This window comes from Callorhinchus milii, unplaced genomic scaffold, assembly GCF_018977255.1.
Source record: "Callorhinchus milii isolate IMCB2004 unplaced genomic scaffold, IMCB_Cmil_1.0 Scaffold13, whole genome shotgun sequence".
NCBI lineage: Eukaryota > Metazoa > Chordata > Chondrichthyes > Chimaeriformes > Callorhinchidae > Callorhinchus > Callorhinchus milii.
The window spans coordinates 14,035,512-14,059,688 of NW_024704754.1; the positions used below are offsets into that span (position 1 = coordinate 14,035,512).

Genomic DNA, 24,177 nt, shown 5'->3' on the forward strand with positions numbered 1-24,177 from the left:
CTTTCATTTTCATTTCTAATGAATTATATTTTTGAGAAATGTTATTTTTTGTAAAACGTACTGTACATTTAAATAAATACAAATTATTGTTGTTATAAACTTCAGATCTGTGTGGTACTATCCATTGTTCAGAGTCTAGCAGTATATATTTAACGTAAAAGCCAGTATTGGGATATTTGCTAACTCTTAACCCCTTAGACACATGCACAGTGGGTTAAGGTGCACATGAAACAGATTACACAGTCTCAGGAAACTTGGGGGAATTGTTGGATGATGTAGGAGGCCTGGAGGGCTGGACAATTAACAGCAAAAAGAACTCTTCCTAGGCATGGCTGCTGAGGCAACAGACAGAATTTGAGGCTGATAATAATCACAAGATTGCTTCCATTGAAGAAGGCCCTTCCAAATTAGCTTGGATTGGATCCCATCAGAATACCAAATTTACATCATCAAGTTGTTTCTTAAATGAATCCAGTGTACTGATCTTTACTATCCAGATATGAATTACCTCTGTGTAAATAAGTAATTCCTGTTGTTCACTTGTTTGTCTTGAGCCTTTAAAAATCCCTTTAAATATAACAATTAAATCACAGATTAAACACCTTTTAAGAAAATTGCCACCTGACATGCCACCAGCTGCCACTTATACTTAGCCAGATGTTCAGAAAGTAAGATGATCCAGCAGATCTGAAATTACACTTATCCTAGAGTAAATAAGTCCCAATATGGATAATTCAAACAGAGAGTCATCTCTGATAGCCTGAGAGAACTACACCCATGTGAATAACTTCCCAAGTCTACACAGATCAGGATTATCATGAGAAGAATTGAGGGAATTTTAGAAGAAATGTTTTTCACACAGAGATTTGCTTCCATTGAAGAAGGCCCTGCATCCCATTAGATCTCGTCAGAATACCAATTTTATAGCATCAACTTGTTTCTTAAATGAATCCAGTGTCCTGTTCTTTACCACCCAGATATTAATTACCTTTGTGTAAAGAAATAAGTCTTGGTGTCTGTTCTAAACTCTCACCCTAACCCTGTGCTCTCTTATTCTACTGTCTTGGTGTATCCGGGTTACTGTCTGAAAGCATGATATGTGCAGCATTCAATCCTGTGTGTGGTTCTAAAGGTAAAATTGTCCCTCCAGATAAAGGACCTATAGAACCAGAACTTACAATTGATGTGTATCAACATGGAAACCCTCAGAACCTTCAACAGAACGTTCATAATAATAATCCTTGCATTTGATATAGCGCCTTATCACGTCTTCGAGCGCTTCACAGAATATGCTGTAGAGTGAATTGACTGCATATTTTGTGGGCAAAACGTGGCAGCCAATTGCGCATAGCAGTGTCCTACAAACTGTCGTGGATTGAGCAACCAATATATTATTTTTTTTAAGGAATTATTACCCCTGGAAAAGCGATCTGCCAATCGATTAACAACCAGGTTCCTAATTACTGCTAGGTTAACAGAGGCACATGAAGTAAGGAAACTTGCCCAAAGTTTCGCCCTGCTGGGAATCGAACCCAGGTCTCTCGCATGTGAGGCGAGTGCTCTAACCACTGAGCTACAAGACTCCACTTTGTGTATAGAAACTAGATGTACTTCTTCTACTGGACTTTCAGTCATCTTTCTCCTTCAGATTCCACCCCAATTTGGGAGCCCAGTCAGCATTGTCATGTGCTTTGAGAAGTCATCCCAACGTGAAAGGTGCTATATAAATGTAAATTGCATTGATTCGAGGTCAGAGTGGAGTTTCCGCTAGTTGGATGATGCAATCTTAGTTTCCGTATTAAGGAATTCTGTTATAAATCATCATGAATCACAACTTCATACATTTCAGGTAGGGGAGTAATATTAAGGAAAACAATAAGAGAATGGGACAGTTCTGCACTTTTAATGATTTGCTTTCTATCTCCCCAAGTAAATGTCCCTTAGTCCTCATAGCCAGTCTGTCATCTTCATCTTCCAACTTTCTTTACCCATTAGTGTAGGCTTAGAAAGTTAACATGATTTACTGTGTGTGACAGCTGTCTGATGGATTATCCCCATAATTTAATCCCTTGGGTAAATGTAGAAACATGCAGCTAATTTAAGATCCCTTAATTCTCTCCCTCTCTGCAGATAGGCTGGTTCGTGGGTGCAGCAACCGGACATTAAGGCACAGAAATTAGTGGTATCGCAACCTCCTTCATCCTGTAGAATGTAGCGAGATCCCTGAAGGTGCTAAAATGGGAGATGATCACAAGGTAAGTTTAGACTCACGGGACTACTCCTTTATTGGTGATAGTAATTGTAGAATAATAGATTAGCTCATCGTGCGAGGGTTGTTTAGACTTGGGCGGCTTATTGCAATTGATTTTGAGGCTTTTTAAACACCCAGAACATTGAGCACAGTCATGCTGTTGTAATATTATTATTATTATATATTCTGTTATTACAAGTGCTCTGAGACGCAGCTCAGCCCGAAGGGCACTATATAAATGCAAGTTGTTGTTATTTTCCGCACACATCTGTTTCAGGTGACAAGTCCAAAAGTTAGGTACAGAAAAAAAGGTTCAATTTCTAATTTATCAGCATTGTGTTCACCTCACACAGGAACACACTGCAGAGAAGCGTTTACAGGGCTTCAGATGATTATAACTGTATGGAGACAAAAGTGGGATTGAATATAAATGTAAAAACCCAGACTAGACTTCCCATTTGGTGTTGGAAAGTGGAGATCCACTATTCTCTATTCAAATTTTGAATTTTATTGATCGGGTGCTTTTGCATTGAATTCCTTTTCTGTGAGTTAGATGCTCTGCGAGCAGTTCAATTGGTGCTCACGGAAAGCAGATTTTTAAGTTCGCTTTCGTCTATTTGCAGAACGGAAGTGTAAGCTTTACAAGGGAACCTCCTTTTGAAGTATTCTTTCCAAGATGTGATCTTTGTTGCAAAGGGTTTTCATATAAGAGCTAAATCTTTCTGAAACCTCGAGCCACATTTCTAGGATAGGACGCGGCGAGTTAAGCATTCACTAATATAATTCGTCAGGCCCTACTTCATTCCTGTTAATTATCAAAGGACTTTGTTAGCTCATGGCCCTGTGTTCAGTTTACCAGTTAAGGGTGAGAGTTTCCTGCTTGCAATGTTTTGCCCTCTTTCAAGTCACTCCACACTGCATAGGAGATAACAAAATATACAGTCAATTCACTTCACAGAATATTCTGTGAAGCGCTTTGAGACGTCTCAAATGACATGATAGGTCACTATAGCAAATGCAAGGATTATTATTATTATTTTCCCAAATGGAGAGTTTGTGCAATATCTCAGACAATGGTTATAGATCGTGGCTTGTATTCATTTGGTTGATTAACTAGAACCTGCACCAGGTGGATGAGGCTGGACTGTTGGTTCTCAGGGCCTACAATGTCCAGTGTTCTTGAGAAAACAAAATGTGCTTGTTTAATAATAATCGTGCATTTTTACCTGGAATATCAAAACATCTCAAACTGCTCATGGGGAATTGATGCCATGTGCAGTGGCTGTGCATTTGTAGGCAAAGCAACAGCCAATTTGTCACAGCAAGAGCCCATGAACAGCCAATTAATTTACCTGAATGATTCTTGGCTAGAACCAGGGAGAAATTCCTTGTTTTGAATAATGCCATGGGATCCTTAACATCCACCTGAGCAGGTAGACAAGACGATGGTTTAATGTCTATCTGAAGGACAGGGCCTTGTAAATGCTGTGCTCCCACATCACTGCACTGGAATAGCATCAGCTTCTAACTGCTACCCCAGCTATGACCAGCTATCTCAGACAAGCCAGGGTTTGAATAGAAATTATTTAACAGATTTCCTGATACTTCATATTAGGTTCCCACATTCCTTATTGTTGGGGATAACAGTGGTTTAGCCCAGTGCCTTTAATCATGGATAATCTCAATGCTGGGCTGGAAAACTCTATCTTGCTAGGCAGTTTCCAGCTTTGGTTAGACAGAAAATTAACCTCTTGTCCAGACTGCTACGACCAACAGTGATGTGTTTGTCTGAGGCCTTGTTTCTTGCTCACTACCTTATACGCTGAATTCTTTATCACGTGTCCAGTGACTGCTCTTCCCCCTTCTCTCAATAACTCCTCAGTTATGGCAAGGGAGCATTTTGAATCCTTTCTGAGATCATTTGTCTGGTCAGGTGATGACCTTTAATCAAATGAAAGGTTTATTTCAGCAATGTAAACAAAGAAAGGCGACACCCAACAAGAAGGTACACATAAAGGACGTCTTCAGCGATGTATCTGAGCTGTTCTCTGATCGGTCAATTCATTTTACTTTTTTATTCTGTGAATAACATTTTTTTTTAGTCTGTAAAGGGCTGTGGGACATCTCGAAGACGTGATAAGGCACTATATCAAATGCAAGGATTATTATTATTATTGACCTCCTGAAATGTGATCACACAAACTCAACCTCAGAGTTCCAAGACTAACAGAGAGGAAGTAGCAGATTGCCGGGTCAGAAATGATAATAACAGTCATGGTATTGTAGAGAATAAGATCAACTTTGATTTAACACAATTCCAGGTTTCTTTCCACTTTCTCTACAGAAGATTTTTGGCTTTTGCTGGATCTCTGCACCAAGGCATTAGCAGGTGTCTGTTGAGCAGTCCAAGTGAAAGCCTACAGAGATTCCATTAGTGTAATGGGGCAATAAAACCTGATTTCTCCTCATCTCCACAAACACCCGTTTCAGTAGCAGTTGCTGGAAAGTGATCAGAAGGGGGACTTCCTGGCTGATTTTCTGTTAGAACTTGGAGCTAATCTAGTTTATGCTGACACTACAATGTTGTGCTGGGGTGTGCAATATTGTTTGATGCAGTGTCCTCCAAATGAGATCTTAAACTAAGGTCCTGGGATGTTTGCCTTGTTCAGGTGGATCCCATGGCTCTGTTCAAAAAGAGAAGGGAGTTTCTCTCTGCATTCTGGCCAACAATCCCTCAAATGAAATTGATCAATCACTTCATTGCTGTTTGTGGAAAATTGCTGTGCCCAAATTGGCTGTCGTGTTCACTCACAGAATAGTCAGTCCACCTTACAATATACAATATTCCCTATGAAGCACTTCGAGACATTCTCCTGTCATAAAAGGTGCTATATCAAATGTAAGGATTATTATTATTATTATAGACTAACACTCCGATACAGAGCTGAAGGAGCACTGCACTGTTGGACTTGTCCTTTGGATGAGGCTTTAAACCAGTGTTATCTGCCTGTTCATTAAAGATGGGCATTAAAGATCTCATTATACTACAACATGAACCCCCTTGATCCAGATAGATATAAACACACACAGCGATTCTCAGCTAAAACAACACACGGGTTTAACTTCTCCAGGGAGGAACCCACAACAACAACTGCAACACAATAAGGTAACCGCGAAGGAAGAGTTCAGGCAACTGGGTTCAAGGTTGGTGCCTGCAACCTGTCTTACCATCATGTGACTCGCAATCCCCCACTCTAAACCTTAACCAACTTCAGACCAGCCACATGGCCTGGATCTCATATTCCCTGGGCCTCGACCGAGGCCTTCTCAGAGCCGAGCACTTACACACACACACACAGAGTGATGGTAACCTCTTTAGGAAGGCACAGGCTCTGCTCTTCGAGCCTCAATTTCTCAACTGTCCCTTTCGCTTCCCTCTCTGTCTCTCTCATCCTCTCACTTTTATTCTCTCTCATACTCTCTCTGATTCATTCTCTCACTCTCTTTGTCTCTCTCTCACTCACTCACTCTCAACCTCTCACCCTCACTCTTGCTCTCCCTCATTCTCTCTCTCTCTCTATCTATCTCTCTCTCTCTCTCTCTCTCTCTCTATCTATCTAGGGTTTGCTGTCTGTCCTACAAAAATTGAAAGGTTCTCAAGAGCAGGAGTTGCGGATCCTCCTTCTTGGACTAGATAATGCGGGGAAAACGACACTGCTAAAACAATTAGCCTCAGAAGACATCAACACCATTACACCAACCCAGGTAAGAGAAAGGATGATGAAGAGAAAGAGTACAAGAGGAAGAGGGAGAATGAAAGAAACAGGGAAAAATAGAATAGAATGAGTTTAATAATATTGTGGGCACTTTGGTAAGCACAGGAGCTGGTTAGGAAGTGACAGGTACCTATTGGAATTGACTCTGTCTGTCAAACCTGTGCATTACAGAGAAGCTTCATACTTACCAGTAGTCTGCTTTACTGCACCAAAGGCAAAGGGTACATGCCCAAAGGAGGCTTGAAATTTCACATAGCCTTGACTTAGCCTGTGGTTGGTATTTTGTCTTAGCAGTTACGTTTGTGTAGCTCTGTAGAAAATCACTCAAGAGGACCCAGGTTCAATTCTGGGGGTTGGGGGAGAAATCTTAGGCAAGTTTCCTTACTCCTCACATCTCTATTTTCCTAGCAGTAAGTAGGAAACCAGTTGTTAGTCTCTTTCTGGAGATAATAATTCCTTTTACAAAAAAATAATGTGGTCACGACTGCTTGTGAGACACTGGTGCATGCACTTGGCTGCCACATTTCGGCCACAAAATATACAGTCGATCTACTTTACAATATATTCTGTGAAACACTTTGAGACGTCTCAACTACGTGATAAGGCGCTATATCAAACGCAAGGATTATTATTATTATTATTGCCCTAGCCTCAACCATGCTTTCTTGTAATCTGTTCAATCTGACTCTTCTGTTTATAAGGATATATTTTATGATGTATGTCCTAAAATAGACATTCACAACATGAAAGGGATGTCTCACAGAGAACCCCGTAGAGATATATAAAATATTAAATTACATAGAGAAGGTAAACCCAAAACAATAACATCAGTAGGACTGATTTGTCTATCTAATATTATTGTTTTGGGTTTACCCTCTCTCTGATATTTAATATTTTATATACCTCTATGAGGTTCTCTGTGAAACATCCCTTTTGAAGGCTGAAGAGCCCCATCTTATCCAACCATTCTATCTATTTTATCTTTCCTACACTGAAGACAACAACAACAACAACAAGATTTCATTTATAGAGCGCCTTTCACGTTGGGAGGACATCCCAAGGCGCTGGACAGTTGGGTCGGGACCCGAGCAAAGGGGAAATGGTCAGGGTGAGGGGAGGGAAGGGAGGGAGCGAGGAGGAGGTAGAGAGTCAAGAGGGGAGCTGAAGGCACGGTCAAAGAGAAAGGTCTTGAGACCGGCCTTGAAGGAGGAAAGGGAGGAAGCGTCGAAGGCACTGGGGGATAGAGTTCCAGAGCCTCGGGGCTGAGAGGCTGAAGGCCCGGCCACCGATGGTAGGGCGGTTGGGGCGGGGGATGTGGAGCAGACCAGAGCCAGAGGAACGGAGGGTACGGGCAGGTAGATAGGGGATAGTAGGTCGGAGAGGTAGGAGGGAGCAAGGCTGTGAATGGCCTTGTAGGTGAGGATGAGGATCTTGAATTCGATCCTCTGGGGGATGGGGAGCCAGTGGAGGCGAGCGAGGGCGGGAGTGATGTGGTCGCGGTATCTGGTGCGGGACAGTACACGAGCTGCAGAGTTCTGAATGACCTGCAGTGTGGAGGGAAGTGCCGGGAAGGCCGATGAGGAGAGAGTTCCCATAGTCCAGCCTTGAGGTGATAAAGGCGCGGACCAGAGTTTCAGCCGCGTGAGGGGTGAGGTAGTGCCATTGTCTGGCGATGTTCCGGAGTTGGTGGAAGGCGGTGCCAGTTGTGGTGCGGATGTGGAGAAGAAAGGACAGCTCAGGGTCGAACAGAACACCGAGGTTCCTGACCGGCTTTGAGAGGTGGAGAGTGCAGCCTTGGATGCTGATGGTGTCAGCGCCTGAGGTGCGGAGGCGCTGACGTGAGCCAATCAGGAGGGCCTCAGTTTTGCGCACGTTGAGCTGAAGAAAGTTGTCTCTCGTCCAGGACTCGATGTCGGACAGGCAGCTGTCAGGACATCGGTGGTCGTGGAGTTGAGGGTAGAGGAGGAAAGGTAGAGTTGTGTGTCAACCGCATACATGTGGAAGTTAACCCCATGTCTGCGGATGATGTCACCACAGGGGGAGCATATAGAGGGTGAAGAGGAGGGGACCGGGGACAGAGGGACACCGCACGAGACAGTGCGGGGGCTGAGAAAAAGCCGTTTGTGGAAACAAAGTGAAGACGGTGGGAGAGGTAGGACCTAAACCACTCAAGGACAGGGCCTTGAAGGTTGAGGTGGGAGGACAAGCGGTGGAGGAGGATAGAGTGGTCGACCGTATCGAATGCGGCCGATAGGTCGAGGAGGACGAGGAGGCAGAGGGAGCCCAGTGTGAAAGGGATGAAAAGGCATTACACATTGTCTCCTCTGATCTCTATGCCCTGATCTCTATGCCTCTGTATTGCCCTTCAGGCCTGGGTGCCCACCTTACATTATGGTGACTGTTTACATTAAGATGCCATTCTTTCTTTTTTATCCTTCAGGGCTTCAACATCAAAAGTGTTCAAGCCCATGGTCTGAAACTCAACGTCTGGGACATTGGAGGGCAGAGGAAAATCCGCCAGTATTGGAGGAACTACTTTGAGAGCACAAATTTACTGGTGACATCTCATTGATCTGATAGCATCTCTGTTAAAGAAACTGATTGTTCATAAGCTGACATTAAATGACACTAAATCTCTCGGGGGGTGGGGTAGAGGTTGCTCTAGAATCAGAGGAGGCAGCAAAAGTCCTCCAAAGAGAGCTTGAGAGGTTAAACACCACAAACTGATAACTGATAGATGAAGTTTAATACTGAAAAATGCAACATATTATATATACAAACCAAGATAGGAAACACAAATACTCCATAGATGGGATTGAATTTGACAAGGGGGAAGCTAAAAGAGATCTAGGGGAGTTAGTTGATTCACTTTACAGTATATTCTGTGAAGTGCTTTGAGACGTCTCGAATATGTGATAAGGTGCTATGTCAAATGCAAGGATTATTATTTTATTTTATTATTTTTGATTCATCACGCACTATATGAACACAGAGTGAGGCAGCACTAAACAAAGCAAACAGGCAGCAATAAACAAAGCTGGGCTGTATTAATAAATCAATTGAGTTTAAATTCTCAGACATTGTATTCAGGCTGTTCAGTACTCTGGTGAGACCGCACCTTGAATATTGCATGCAGTTCTGGTCACCCACGGCATCAGGGAGCTGCCTAGGCCCTAGAGGCAGTGCAGAAGATGATCCCAATGTTAGAGGAATGAGCTGTGGGCATCAATTGGACAAGCTAGGGCTCTTCAGTCTTGGGAAAAGAAAGCTCAGAGGTGGCCTCACCTCATAGAGGTGTACAAAATTTCAAATGGGATTGAGAAAGTAAACCAGATCAATATCTTAGAATATATCAAGAGTGCAGAACAAGAATATGTAGGTTTAGAGTTGCCCAGGGCAATTTCAGGACAGAAAGCAGGAAGTTTTCCTTTACGGGGAGGATAATCAATGATTGGAACAGTTACCAGGAAAGGTGGACATGAGACGCATTTTAAAAATCAGCTTGATGCAGTGATGGAGGAGTGTCAGGACGGGTGTTCTGAAGGGATGAGATCAGATGAGGCTCTTCATCCAGACCCACCTTGTGACTGTGTGCTGTGCGCTGACACTGGTGGCAGAAATGGGAATATTTCCCACCATTAGAAACATTCCCACTAATAAACAAATTTACTTAAAAAAAATGAATCGCTCATAATTTTCAATTTTTTTCTGCTCCATCACAGATTTATGTCATAGACAGCGCAGACAAGAAGCGATTCGAAGAAACAGGACAGGTAAAAGAGCTCCCATTAGCGTACAGAACCTTATCTCCCACTTGTGTGTGTTAGCCTGGCGGAGTGGTAGCACTCTCGCCTCTGAGTCAGAAGATCGTGGGTTCATATTCTACATCGGGACTTCGAATCACACAGTCTAAGTTGACATTCCATTGCAGCGTTGGGGGTATGTTGCATTGTCAGAGGTGCCGTCCTTCAGATGAGATGTTAAACCGGGGTCCCATCTGCCTGTTCAGGTGGACATTAAAGATCCCACTGCACTATTCGAAAAGAGAAGGGAGTTTCTCCCAGTGTCCTGGCCAACAATTCCCCAAATAAAATTGGTCATTCACTCCATGACTGTTTGTAGAACACTGTTTTGCGCAACTGGCTTCCTTTGAGACGTCTCAATGATGTGATAAGGAGCTATATCAAATGCAAGGATTATTTGTTATTATTCTGAAAAGATCTCCTCAGCTGTGCAGTGATGCTGTGAGAGATACTAATATACAGAGCTGTGTGGTGCTGGTCTCTCTGGTGGAGCTGTACAGAGCCCTGTGGTATTGGTCCCTCTGGTGGTGCTGTCTAGAGCCCTGTGGTGTTGGCCTCTCTGGTGCTGTAGTATTGGACCCCCACAGTCGATTACACTGCCAACAGTCACCATAAAGCCTCACACATAAACAATGCCAAGATACACAGCAACAGAGAGGAACCTGGATTGTCAGCACATTTCGGAGAATAGTGGAGTGTAATACAATCTGGTTTTACTTACTTTGAATGCTAATGTAAAACACTTTGAGACATCTCAACGACGTGATAAGTCGCTATATCAAATATCTATCTCGGTGGGGGTAGGGGGAGAGAAAGAGGGTGTGCATTATCTCAGAGCCATGTAAACAAGCAATCCGGGACACTACCCCACGTGAAGGGCACTATATAAATGCAAGCTGTTGTTGTAATGCATGTCATTTTATGAGTTACTTTAAGTGAAAGCCTTGTGTGCAGTGATGAGACTGGACTGTTACCTCTTGGTTCTCAGGAGCTGGCTGAACTGATAGAGGAGGAGAAGCTGATCGGAGTGCCAGTCCTCATCTTTGCCAACAAGCAGGACCTGCTCACAGCAGCTCCTGCGGCAGATATTGCAGAGGGGCTGAACCTACACACATACCGCGACAGAGTCTGGCAAATCCAGGCCTGCTCCGCACTGTCTGGAGAGGGGGTGCAGGTAAAGAGCTCGTTAACCCTCTCATTTCCATTCTTCACTTGTGCCAGAGTTGTGCCATTTATCTGGTATGATGTGTGCATTTTCTCCCCAGAGGGAATACATCCTGATAACATGATCCCAAAAAGTGTAAGTACAAGGTGGCAAGAACCAAAGCTTGACAGAGATACTGCTGGAGCTTAAACAGTATTGCTGGGTTAATAAAAATAAACCTTACATTTAGTGTAGTATATTATTGCACCTTTCACATTGGGAGGATGTCCCCAAGCGCTTCACAGGATATACTGTAAAGTGAAGTGACTGTGTGCTTTGTAGGTGACTGTTGTTTTAATGAACATAGTCTAGGATTACACTCCAGTACTGTACAGTGATGGGGAGTGCTGCATTACTGGAGGTGCTATCCTTCAAATTAAATGTTAAATCAGGGTTTTATTTTATAGCTGCTTGCGGGATTTGAACTCACTTAGTCTAAGTTGACAGTCCAATACAGTCCTGGGATATGATGCATTGTCAGAAGTGCCGTCCTTCAGATGAGACGTTAAAACCGAGGTCTAATCTGCCTATTCAGGTGACTTCATTAAAGAACCCATGGCATTTTTTGAAAAGTAAAGGAAATTTCTCCTGGAGTCCTGGCAAGAAATCCCCAAATAAAATTGGTCATTGTTTCATAGCTGGGACAAAATATACAATCACAACAATTTGCAGTGAAGTACTCTTTTACTTCCATCCTCCTGACATGAAAGGCCCTATATCAAATGCAAGAATTATTAATTATTATTACAGCAGAACACTAGTAAGCTTCTCCTGTCTTTCCAGTTAGCACCACCTAATTAGAGCTTTAAGCTGCAGAGTTTCAGGAGCCAAGTGAGAAGTGACAACTTTGCTCCTCAAGTCTTGCCGATGAGCTAAACTGCTGATCCATCCTGTTGACTGACCGGTTCAGATGGCGGTCTACCATCACAGAGAATCGGCAGTTTATATATGCAGAGAGAGGGCAGTTTTATTCCTATTCACTCATGGTGAAACCAGACAGTGACATCAATGGTAAGCTATGCAGTTTTAGCTGATTAGACCTCAGCAGTTACCTCAACGCACACTCTGGGGTCCCCAAGCCTTGGATCTTGCCAACCTGCGCCCAATACTTTCTAATTTAGGTAAGCAGTCTGCGTCCCTCCAGGGAGACTGTTCCAACAATCTATCTATGAGATTTCCATGTTAGGTGCGATGCATGGAATTCTCACCTTGGTTTGGATACTCTTGTGTCAGACATCCGTCTGATAAAAAAATTATATATATTCTAAAAATTGCATTTTACATCCTAACATTATACGAGTGGCAGTGTGGCCAGCTGGCTCCTGTCGGGTCCTGCTCCATCTGCCCCTCCACCTGTATCTGTTCCACAGCAAAACTAGAGATGAGTGAGTGTCGGCAGCCTACGTGACTTAGTTCCTCCATGTCTGAGCTACATCCTATCCCCACAGATCAGGGAGAACTTGCAATATTCCAAAGCACATTTCATTCCGTAATTAAGGAATTGTTTCTACTATTTTGTATTCCTGCTTAATAGTGGCAGTCCTGATTCTTTTCACAATAATAATAATAATAAACCTTGAATTTGATACAGTGCTTAAATGTCACAAAGGGTGAGTGTGAACGTAGAACAGTCTGACTATCCCATGCTACCCTCTCCCCGGGTTTGCTGCTCGGTTAGTGTGCTTGGTTTGGCTGAGTAACGAGGCTCTGACTATATCTGTGTCTGTGTTATCAGGATGGCATGAATTGGATCTGCAGCAACATAGCATCCAAGAAGAAATAAGCTGGAGATCACGATCCCTGGACTCCAATCACATCCGGACTTCAAACAAACACACCCCATACCACCAAACACACCCCATACCCCCAAACATACCCCAAACACACCCCGTACCATCAAACACACCTCAGACTCCCTAATACAATCACATCCAGATTCAGTGAACACACTCTCAGACCCCCAAACTTACCCAGACCTCGCCTCCCCTCCCCCCGCAAACCCTCAAAGACATCCAATGACCCAGAAACACCCACTGAGCCAGAAACGCACCCACTACCACTTTGGGTGAGAACACACATTAACACCTCGATTGCTGGAATCATTTTCTATCATCTAATATTTGTAAAAATAAAAGGTGATTTCTGTTACTTTGAAAGTTTATTTATTTAATGTAGAATGAGAGAGCGATATGCAACTGCAACTAAGTGGACTTGTGAAACAATCAGTCAGTGTAAGCTGACTTGTGCCCTTGAAGTTAAGCTGCCTGCTGTTCAGCAGTAGATTGAATATTTGAATATTGTTTATTCAAATGTTCGATGAGTTTACACGGCTTTAGCGCTGGCTTATGTCACCAAGATCCTGCATTAAATATTGGTTGTCTCTGCACGTTCGTGGCATCAATTTCCTTTGTTAATTACAATCCTCAGCAGCCATCTGTTTTTCTCGATGTGCATTTCTCCCACTCGTATTGTCTCATACTCCTGATTCAGGACACTGTCGTTCCTCAGGATGTCCATGATAGGATCCACACTGTAGATATTGGTCCTCAGCTCCATCTGATGGCTTTGGATCAGATGCACATCTCGTTTGAAATGGAAAAATATGATTTGTGGTTGAGAATTTAGCTACGTGTTAAAGTTCTACAAGTCAATCACAACCACGGTATGTGAACCAAGCAAAGTGTTGAAAGGCAGTATCACAGAACCCCATGTGAGAGCCATTGGAGTCCTTCAGTGATTAGAGCACTCGCCTCGCAAGCGAAAGGAAATAGATTCAATTCCCAATCAGGGCAAAACCTTAGGGAAGTTTCCTTACTTCACACACCTCTGTTTAACTAGGAGTAAGTAGAAACTGGTTGTTCGTCGATTGGCGGATCGCTTTTCCAAGGGTAATAATCTCTTCAACAAAAATATTTGGTCACTCAATCCACAACTGTTTGTGGAACACCGCTGTGCACAATTGACTGCAGTGTTTCGCCCACAAAATACACAGACAATTCAATTAACAGTATATTTTGTGAAGCATTTTGAGACGTTTAAGACATGATAAGGCACTATATCACATTGCATTTGTGTTCTATTTTGGTTGGTTTCTTCTCTCTCCCTCTCCCTCCCCTGCACTCCCACACCACACCACACTGATTACTCTAAACTGGACATTGTAAAACTGCAGCCCTGACCTCTGTCCATTGCCTGGTCACTGACAGTGCAGCGCTGGACCAAGCAGCTGCTGAGCATCAATCGAGGAGTCTGTCTGGACATTGTCTGGGGAGTCGAAGGTGGACTACGAGGTACCTTGAGGTGCCCTTTATCCTGCTGGTTTATTTTTTTCTTTCTTGCCTTGTCTATTCAATCCTTCAGCACCAATAGCAAGAAGACTAATTCTGATGGCATTCCCATTACCCTTACAGCTTACCTCATAATATGTAATCATCCTTGCATTGATACAGCACCTTCTTATGTTGAAAGGTCGTAAAGTGCTTCACAGGACAAAGTGGAGTATTTTGTGGGCAAATTGTGACAGTCAATTTGCACACAGCGATGCAAACAACCATGGAGTTAAGGACCAATTTTAGCTGGGCCACTGTTGGCCAGGACACCAGGAGAAACTCCCTTCTGTTTTCGAATAGTGCTGTGCCATCTTTAACATCAACTTAAACAGGCAAATGGGGCCTCGATTTAAAGTCTCATCTGAAGGATGACTGACTTGTGCCCTTGAAGTTGGGATTGTTTTTGCTGGAGCAGAGAAGGTTAAGGATCTAATCAAAGTTTTCTAGCTCCACTAGATGATGTTGGTGTTGAGAGCCTTGCAATGGCCTGATAGCCACAGTAATTGGAATCAGCTCTATTGCTGATCTCTAAGTGTCCGTTTTTGGGGTGTCTCTCTAACTGTGTGCATTTCTCTCTCTCTATCTCTCTCTCCATGCCACTCTATATCCCCACATCCCAGCCCCTACCCACCTCACCCTACACATCTGCAATCCTTACCCTCCTCACCTCCAGGTGGTGGGCTTCATTTTTGACCCCAACTCCACCTTTCGCCTTACCTCCTCGTATCTCTTTTAATCAATAACCTTTCTTTATCCATTGGCACTGTTCTCACCCCACTCAATACAACTGTCATTACCCCATCCTCAAAAAATCTTCCCTGGACCAATCATCAACTCTCCAGCTATCACCCCCATCTCCAACCTCCCTTTCCTCTCCAAGGCCCTGGAACAAGTTATCATATCCCAGCTTCGCTCTTTCCTCTCCCGCCATTCCCTCAATGAAACCCCCCAATTGGGTTTCCCTGCTGCCCCTGGTCAAAATCACCAATGACACTCTGTCCATCTGCGACCAGGGCTCTATCTGTCTCCTTGACCTCTCTGCTGCCTTCGACACTGTCGACTATTCTATCCTCCTCAAGTCTGGACATCAATTCCTGGATGAGAGCAAACTTACTCTAGTTGAATGGCAACAAGACCGAGGCCCTCCTGATTGGCTCCTGTCAGCGCCTCCATACTGTGGGCTCTGACAGCATCACCCTTCATGGATGCACTCTACACCAATACGGAACTTCAGTATCCTGTTTGACCCTCAATTGTCCTACAACCCCATATACATGCCATGACCTGCTCTCCCTTTCCCCACCTCCGCAACATTGCCCTAATTTGCAATTGTATCTCACTGCAGGCAACCAAGTCCTTCATCCACACATTCATCACATCTAGGCTCAACTATGCAAACTCCCTGTTTGTTGCCCTGACCATCTCCTCCCACCACAGGCTGCAGATCATCCAGAACTGCAGTCGATATCCTCTCCCTCAACAGGCTCCACAACCCAATCACCTCCATCCTCGCCCGGCTCTACTGGATCCCTATCACTCACAAGATTCAGTTCAAGATACCTGGTCCTCACCTTCAAAGTCCTCAACAGCCTCGCTCTGTCCTATCTTTGTGACCTCCTAACCCCCTACCAACCTGTTCACTCCCTCCACTCAGCAGGCTCCAGCCTGCTTCACATCCCCCGCCTTGTCCACCCACCATTGGTAGATGAACCTTCATCCTCTGCTTGGATCTCCAACACATGGATATTTGACGTGCGGATTCTGTGACTGCACTTGTGATAAGCCCAACCCCCAGCATGTACTGGTGAATGCTTGTGGACCTCTCTGAGCTCAGTGATTCATTTAATCGTCTGGACTCATCTCTGTTGACATTTTGCCAGCGCTGTGGAATGAGTTTCAAAGGCACACATTTTTACTCGCTCTTCAATGGCTAAATCCTGCATCTTTCCCCCCTATCTGCTCTGCAGGGATTCACGCGTGTGTTTGAGGCCATGCCGGATATTAGTCTGGACATCCCCAACTCTTACAGCACTCTCAAGACATTTGTGCATCGTTGTTACAAGGACGGAGTCATTACTAAAGCTCTCCAGGATCAGTGCCTTTTCACGGTAAGTTACCTGAATAACTATTGCTTGTGTTGAATGTCTGAAGATCGGAAGAATAACTTGCGACCTCTTCCCTTTTCAACCGTGACAGCTCCTCTACTAACCCCACTTCCCCTTTTTCCATTGGAGGGGGAGGGTAGCCATCAGACATGAGGACTTTAGGGGTTTGTGCACTAGGATGGGGGTGGACCAGGGAGTTGAAGGGGAGGGGTTGATTCTGGCTGATAAAAACAAGATGTAGTGTAGCCTACGGAGTTAGATTCAGAGCTACTTTTAATCGAATTAAACAACCAGAGGGGAAAGGAACAAAGCCGGGGCACCAGATCCCACTTGTTTCTTTTTCTGACCGTCAAGTCATGGTGTGGAACACACTTCCGACAGGTGTGGTGTGTTGTCAGAGTAGCAGCTCCTGCTCTCCACAGTGCCTATGGTCACCTTCTCCCTCCCCCTGCAAGTTGTTGTTGTTGTCAGTGCTGTGTGATGTACAGTCTGAGGTGTGCCGCCGGTTGCTCAACTGTCCGTAAGTGTGTGACCAGCTCATGTCTGTGCTGTGGCACCGCTGACACTCAAACTCCAGAAAATCTCTGAATGTCTTGTTCGTGATGACGTTATTTCTCGGGTGAATGTGGGCAATATTGCTATAAAAACATGTGAAAAACGCAAGACCTCAGTCTGATTCAATTGAGAGCACTCTCAATGCAATACGATGGGTCGAAAGACATCCCTCTGTGTTGTTGATTTCCACGATTCTTTGAGAAATTAACAGAAAATATTATCAACGAGTCACACAGACGATCCCAGATGTGATCGCTGGATTTTGGGAGAGGACAAGATTGAAGTTGGCTCCCAGTGACACAGGGACTTTACGCACAATGGATTTGATTGTAATTCTCCTTGTGGTCAAATGATGTTGAGCAGAGGAACCTGAGAATAATGAATAAGTTGAATCCTTGTATGTGGATAAAAAGTGTGTTTTTGTTTTCACAGCAAAGCACATTGTTTTTTGGTGAAACTGAAGAATGGACACCAGGTGTAAGCCATTGGGATGATTACATTATTCATTTATAATGCAAGGACTATGTCATTCCAGCTCTCACCTCACCTCTGAATCAAAATGGTGTGGGATGGGTCCCACATCAGGGCATTGAGCTCATAGTCTAGGCTGTGTATTTTGTAATACAGCAGTCAATTTGTACACAGCAATGTCCCATAAACAGCCATGACTTAAATGATCAATTTTATTTGTAGGACTATTGGCCAAGACACCAGGAAATCTCTCACTCACAATCACTTAGATATGCTGCTGAAGTTCCATAAATTCACACCTGCTGCACGTGTATCAACACCTTTGCCCCACTATCAGTGATCAAGTGTTCAGGCACTACGCCCCCATTCTCGCAACTGATTTCAAAACCTTCTAGAAACCTATCTGTTTGACTGTGTTTTTGTTCATTTTTCTTTTATGAACACCTTAACCCACTGTACATATGTGTCTAAGGGCTGAAGAGTTAGCAAATATCCCAGTACTGGCTTTACGTCAAATGTATACTGCTGGACCCTGAACAATGGATAGTACCACACAGATCTGAAGTTTGCCGTTTAATAAATAGACAAATCTCATTTATAAGAACAATCATTTTTATTTATTTAACGTATAGTAAGTTTCACAAAAAAATAAAATTTTTCAAAAATATAATTCATTAGAAATCAAAATAAAAGTGGCAGCTAATTTGCATCAAAAACATCCCATAAACAATGAGAGAACAATCCTTGCATTTGTTACAGCACAGCATCAAAGCAATGAAACAACAACAACAAACTACATTTGTATAGCGCCTTTCACGTCGGGAGGATGTCCCAATGCCCAAAGAGCTTCACACAATTTACTGTAAATTGGAGGAACTGGGGATTTGTAGGTGAAGAGCGACTGGCAATTAATTTAAATGTGCCAAAAGTTTGGATGAATAAAAATTAGGATAATCAGGAGAAAAACTCCACTTTACTTTGAAATAGAAAAAAAATTGGCTGAATCACAAAGTAGAGGGAAATTAAATTGACAACACCATCAAAAATAGAATGATGATCTGGATGCAAAATGTCTATTTAATGTTGAGAGCTGTTATATATTTAATGGTACAACATAGACACTGAGAATTATTGTCAATATATTAAAGCGGAAACAATTTACCTGATTAAAGTGCTTTTTAAATGGCAACACCAGTTTAAAATCACTTTGATTTTTCACCTCCTTTCATAGCTGTTCACATTCAGTACCTTTGTGTGCGATGTTTCATATCTCTGTGACGCGTTAACCATAGAGACATGGAACGGTTACCTCACCGTAGGTCATTCTGTTCATCATCTCTCCTGCGGTCCTGCCTCCCCCACTGGAGCTATCTCTCTAATCCCATTCCCTGATGTTATCCAATCATGTCTATTCTGTGGCCAGTTTCCCCACTGGAGCTAACTCTCTAATCCCGTTCCGTGCCCTCTCTCTATACCCTTTAATATTATTTTCCTTCTGTTTCCAATTAAATATTGTTATGAACTCGGCTTCAGAGGCAGCAAGACATTCCTGGGGTAAAATTCCACCCTTTACCCTTTAGATTTACTCTGCTAACATAGCATTTCAGAGTTCAGAATTTTGGTGAAGTCTTAAACACAGGTTATAATTTTGATAAAAATATTTTTATAATTTTTCTGTTTAGAACTGTTTACAATGTTGTAATGTCAAAAATATGTCCTTTCTTGCTGTCGCACATTGCTTTAGTTAGCATTAATTATCAGTTCCTTTGCAATTGTATATATTTGAGTAATATCCTCTTTTGAGCTTCTTCAATTTTTTCCAGCGTACGTGAGCAATGCCTTTCCCCAATGACTCAATATCTCTATCTAGATACAGTAAGCAAAGCTGCTACTCCACGGTTAGTCTGGTGGCTTCTGTTTGTCAAGTATCACTATTACAGTTCCATAAACACAGGAGTCTCAGTAAGGTGACGTCTTGCCGGTCAGAAAAGGGACTCCCTCCCATTTCCTTTTCCCTTGGGGGGTAAGCAGGTCAGAGCGGTATGGAGGTGCCACGGGCTCAAGGGATTTAAAAGTGAGCGTGCTGATGTTGAAATCCATCTGTTCGTTGACGGGTAGCCAGTGAAGCTTGGCTAGAACAGGTGGGATGGGGGTTTAACGCAGGTGAATATGTGGGCAGCGGGGTTTGGGATCTGTTGGATTCTGTGCAATGGTGGAGCTGGGAAGATCAGCAAATAGGGCATTTGAGAAGTCCAGCCGGAAGGTGCCGAACGCATGGATGAGTATTTCGACTGAGTCCGGGGTAAGTTACTGTCAGAGGCGGGCAACATGGCGGACGTGGAGGAAGGCAGTCCTGATCAGGAACCGGATGTGGGAAAGAAAGTGCATCTGTGGGTCGAACCTGACACCTAGGTGGCGCACTGGTTCGGTAAGTCTGAGGGATAGGTTGAGGAGGTCAGAGCCGTAGGATAGAAGAAGTTGACGGGAGCCAATGAGTAGGTCAACATTGAGTTGTAGGAAGTTTTCCCTCGTCCAGGCCCTGATGTCTGCCAGACAAGCTGAGAGAACATCTGCAAATCTGGAGTCCCAGATGGAGGAGGAGAAGTAGATTTGTGTGTCATCCGCACACGTGTGGAAGTCTGCGGATGACATCGCCAAGAGGGGGCTTATAGATGAGAAGAGGAGGTGGCCAAGAATGGAGCCCTGGGGTATACTACAAGTGACCGGGCAGGGCGGGAGGAGAAACCATTTGCAGAGATAAAGTGAAGGCAGTTTATTAATTTGCATGTCAAAATCCAGCTGGAGTCCCAGCTCACAAGACAGGTCGAGATGAAGAAGGCCCTTTGGTCTGACCTTTTCAGATGACCTATCCTACTGTCTTCTGATTACATCAAGCTGTTTCTTCAATGTGCCCATATCCTGGCCTCAACAACGCTTCTCAATGACATCTTCCAGCTGCTGATAGGCCCGCCTCAAACCTTACTTCTTTGACCACACAACCCCTAAACCTGTGCCCTCTTGTCCTGCTGCCTTGGTGCATCTAAATGTACTTTTCACAATCCCATTTAATATCCTACATAGAGTACCTTTATAAAATCCCCACTGAGATGTCCCTTTTCAAGTCTGAATATGACAGTGATATCTGTGAAGTGTGCTTTGACATTACAGAAGCTTTAAAGAAGCAAAGCTTTTCTTTTTATCATCATCGTTCGAATTAAAAGCTATGAGCAATAACATTGGCGCTTCATTGCTACCAACAACAAATCAAACCATTTCCGTCGGAGTAAAACATGAAGAATAAGCAGTTTTATTAAAACTATTTTACCCGCAAATTGGAATAAATATTTTGCTCTGAGTCATCTTCTACTGGTTTCAGTGCCTCCGGCTGTTTAGTAAAATATATGGAAGCGTACACCAAACTGGCTTCAGAATCCCTCTTGTCAGCTTTCTGAGATGTGTTCACTTCCGGCTGCATGCACTCCTCCTCCGGCTCAGCACCTCTACGCATTTGTTTAGGCTGGTTAATCATAATAGAGTGATTGTTGGAATTTATGTACTTGTGAAGTAAAAATGGTTATTGAAGGGGAGGATAAAATAGATTTCTTTACACACAGGATGGTCAGAATACACAACTCTCCACCACAAACTACTGTTGTAAATTCAAAATTATTTTGAAAATGAATTACTTGCTTGACAAGGGGGACTATTTAAGGATACTATCCAACTGAACGTCAACAAGATGGAAGCCGTACACCTTCGCTTCCGCCAACATCTTCACTCCTGCGGCTCTGACCTCCTCAAACTACCGGCCTTTCCTTAAGATTTACCGAACATGTACATTACCTGGGCATCAGTTTCGACCCCCAGATGTCCTTCCACCCCACATCTGGTCCCAAATCAGAACCACTTTCCTCCACCCCAATCACATTGCCTTCCTCCGACATATGTCAGCCCCAACAAAGCCGAAACCCTCGTCTACGCATTCGGCACCTCCCCCTCGACTGTTCCAATGCCCTCCTCATTGGTCTCCCCAGCTCCAATACCCACGAACTACAACTGATTCAGAACTCTGCCGCCCGTATTCTCACTCGCTTCTAACTAACCAAAGTCCTATACGGTTACAACATAATTTACCTACAATGTTTTACTCAGAATCCCATTTGGCTTCTTGATAGCTTTCTGAGCCTGCCACCCCACTTTTAGTAATAGAGTGGAATCCGCTTTAATCAGACGTCAGTTAATCCCGGACATCGGGTAAATTGGGCAAACACCAGTCCCCGATTCATTTGTATTCTTACCCGATTTAAATATGCCGGTTAATTCGTAAAACAATCCAGTTAATCCGGACAAAATGCAGCGCTTGTCGTTGCTGAATGTACTCACTCGCGCCTTCTGTGTCTCGAGCGGCTTCATTCAGCCACGAGAGGCTCCAGGATACAGATGGGAGGAGTCAAATTGCGATTGATTGACAGCGGACTCCAGCCATTCACAAGTGACTGGAGTTGGGCTGTCAATCAGTGAGGGGGTGGAGGAACGGGGAAGAAACAAGCGAGGGAATGGGAGGAGTCAAATCACGATTGATTGACAGCTGAAGCCGCTTATAAAATGGCTGGAGCGCTCATCCATTCACAAGCGACTCCAAGGCTGTCAATCACCTCGAAGCTGACGCTAATTGGTCCTTCCCATTGATTGGGAACAGGAGGAGGGAGGAGGTGCCGCCATCACTCCTCTGCTGGACAGGAAGAGGTAAAGGTAATTCGGTTAACTTCAGGCAACACTTAGGACGGACAAAACGCCCAATCCCGATGTGTCCGGCTTAACTGGTTTCCACTGTATATAACAACAACAACAACAAAATTACATTTATAGAGCGCCTTTCACATCGGGAGGATGTCCCAAAGCACTGTGTTTGCACCTCTTCCTTAAGGATGCACCAAGACATTAGAAAAAGAGACGACAGGTTTACATTTGCAAAGGGCAATTTCTGTTCAGATAGCGGAAGTTTTTCTTTACCCAGAGGTTAATTGATGACTGGAACAGGTTTGCAGGGCAGGACATGGTTGAGGCCAGGACATGGGACTCATTTTAAAAAACACCTCAAGTGCTGTTTGCATCAATCTGCTGGTTGCTCATTTCACATCACCGAGCTGGTGAGGAACCTTAGTGTTTTGTATTGTGTTGTTTGATCTTCAACTATTCTTCAAACTTTACATCTGGCTTTCACTTCTTAAACTTATTTCACTTCCCCACTGCTTCAGCCCTCATTCATGCCTTCTCCTGCTCCAGGCTTGATTATTCCCCAGATCTTCTGTACTCAAGCTACTGATATCAAGAACTCTGTAGTGCAGGTCCTCCCTGTAACAGGCACTGTGAGCGCATCACCCCCAGCCTCACATGGCTCCACTGGCTTCAGATATCCTATTGAATCAAGAATCTTATTCCCACTATGAGTGGTTGAGCCTTTAGCATTGCCCCAACTCTCTGAAATTCCAATCCAGAGTCCCTCTACCTTTCCCACTCCCTCTGTGCCTTCAAATGTTCCTGAAGTGCTATCCCTTTGACCTTATTTTCAGTCACCTTTCCTCTCATTTCGTCAACCCCCACCCCAAGCTTTGATTCTGTCAGTTGTGTGAAGGATTTTGAGACATCTTTCTGTTGCGAAAGGTGCTTGTCCTTTCCTATAGTCTATCAATATCTTATTGCAGTCTTGTACAGTTGTTCTCACAGTTTACCAATCAACCCAATTTAGTACTACCAGTAAACATGGCTGTACAGACCGCAAAGAAAAACAGGAAAAGGTTGTAAAGGCTCAGTGATACACCAAACATTGCATTTCACTATGAGCCACTGAGAGAGAAAAAACACCTCAATTGAAATAACAATTAAAATGAGTAACATCTTCACAAACCTGAATGGAATTTGGAAATTCATGGATCACCGTGGCTTTGGAATCATTTTTCATCTGTTTCTCTGATGGAATACAAAAGAAGATGATTGGTACTTTTAGATTAACAACAACAACAACAACAACAACAAGATTCCATTTATTGAGCGCCTTTCACGTCGGGAGGACGTCCCAATTAAGATTGATGATGCACCAGAATAAAAGCAATGTGCAGCAATAATATAAATCATAATCCTTGCATTTGATATAGTGCTTTTCACATCTTCTCGACATCTCAAAGCACTTCACAGAATAGACTGTAAAGTGAATTGACTGTATTTTTGTGGGCGAAACGCAGGCAGCCAATTGCGCACAGCAGTGTCCCACAAACAGTCGTGGATTGAAATGACCAATTTATTATTGGTTTTTTTGAGGGATTATTATCAGGCGTGTGGAGTAAGGAAATTTACCCAAGGTTTCGCCCTGCCTGGAATCAAAACCAGGTCTCTCGCTTGCAAGGCTACAGGACTCCGCCATTGTAAAACACCATTGTAGTTAATTTGGATGGTTATGCATTTTACTCTATCTTACTATAGTTACTGGGAACTGTGTCCATATTGTCAATATCTGTTATATAATGTCATGAAACTCTATTCCAAATATAAGGATTATTATTTATAATAATAATTCTTGCATTTTTTGATATAGCGCCTTATCATGTTTATGAGCCGTCTCAAAGCACCTCACAGAATATACTGTAAAGTGAATTGACTATATTTTGTGGGCGAATCGCGGCAGC

The 24,177-nt window shown here is 43.5% G+C and overlaps 1 protein-coding gene and 1 non-coding gene across 2 annotated transcripts; one reads left to right on the forward strand and one right to left on the reverse strand.

The window, feature by feature from the left end:
* Positions 1 to 1,511: 1,511 nt before the first annotated feature.
* On the reverse strand, positions 1,512 to 1,583 carry trnav-cac. Its single transcript has one exon. It is a non-coding gene; the product is annotated as a tRNA-Val (tRNA).
* A 654-nt stretch (positions 1,584 to 2,237) lies between these two features.
* LOC103177389 (ADP-ribosylation factor-like protein 3) lies at positions 2,238 to 12,817 on the forward strand. Its single transcript, XM_042340081.1, has 7 exons — positions 2,238 to 2,255; positions 2,875 to 2,883; positions 5,873 to 6,016; positions 8,468 to 8,584; positions 9,750 to 9,800; positions 10,819 to 11,004; positions 12,770 to 12,817. Exons 1-7 carry the CDS (start codon positions 2,238 to 2,240, stop codon positions 12,815 to 12,817), a joined length of 573 nt encoding a protein of 190 aa, XP_042196015.1.
* The last annotated feature ends 11,360 nt before the right edge of the window (positions 12,818 to 24,177 follow it).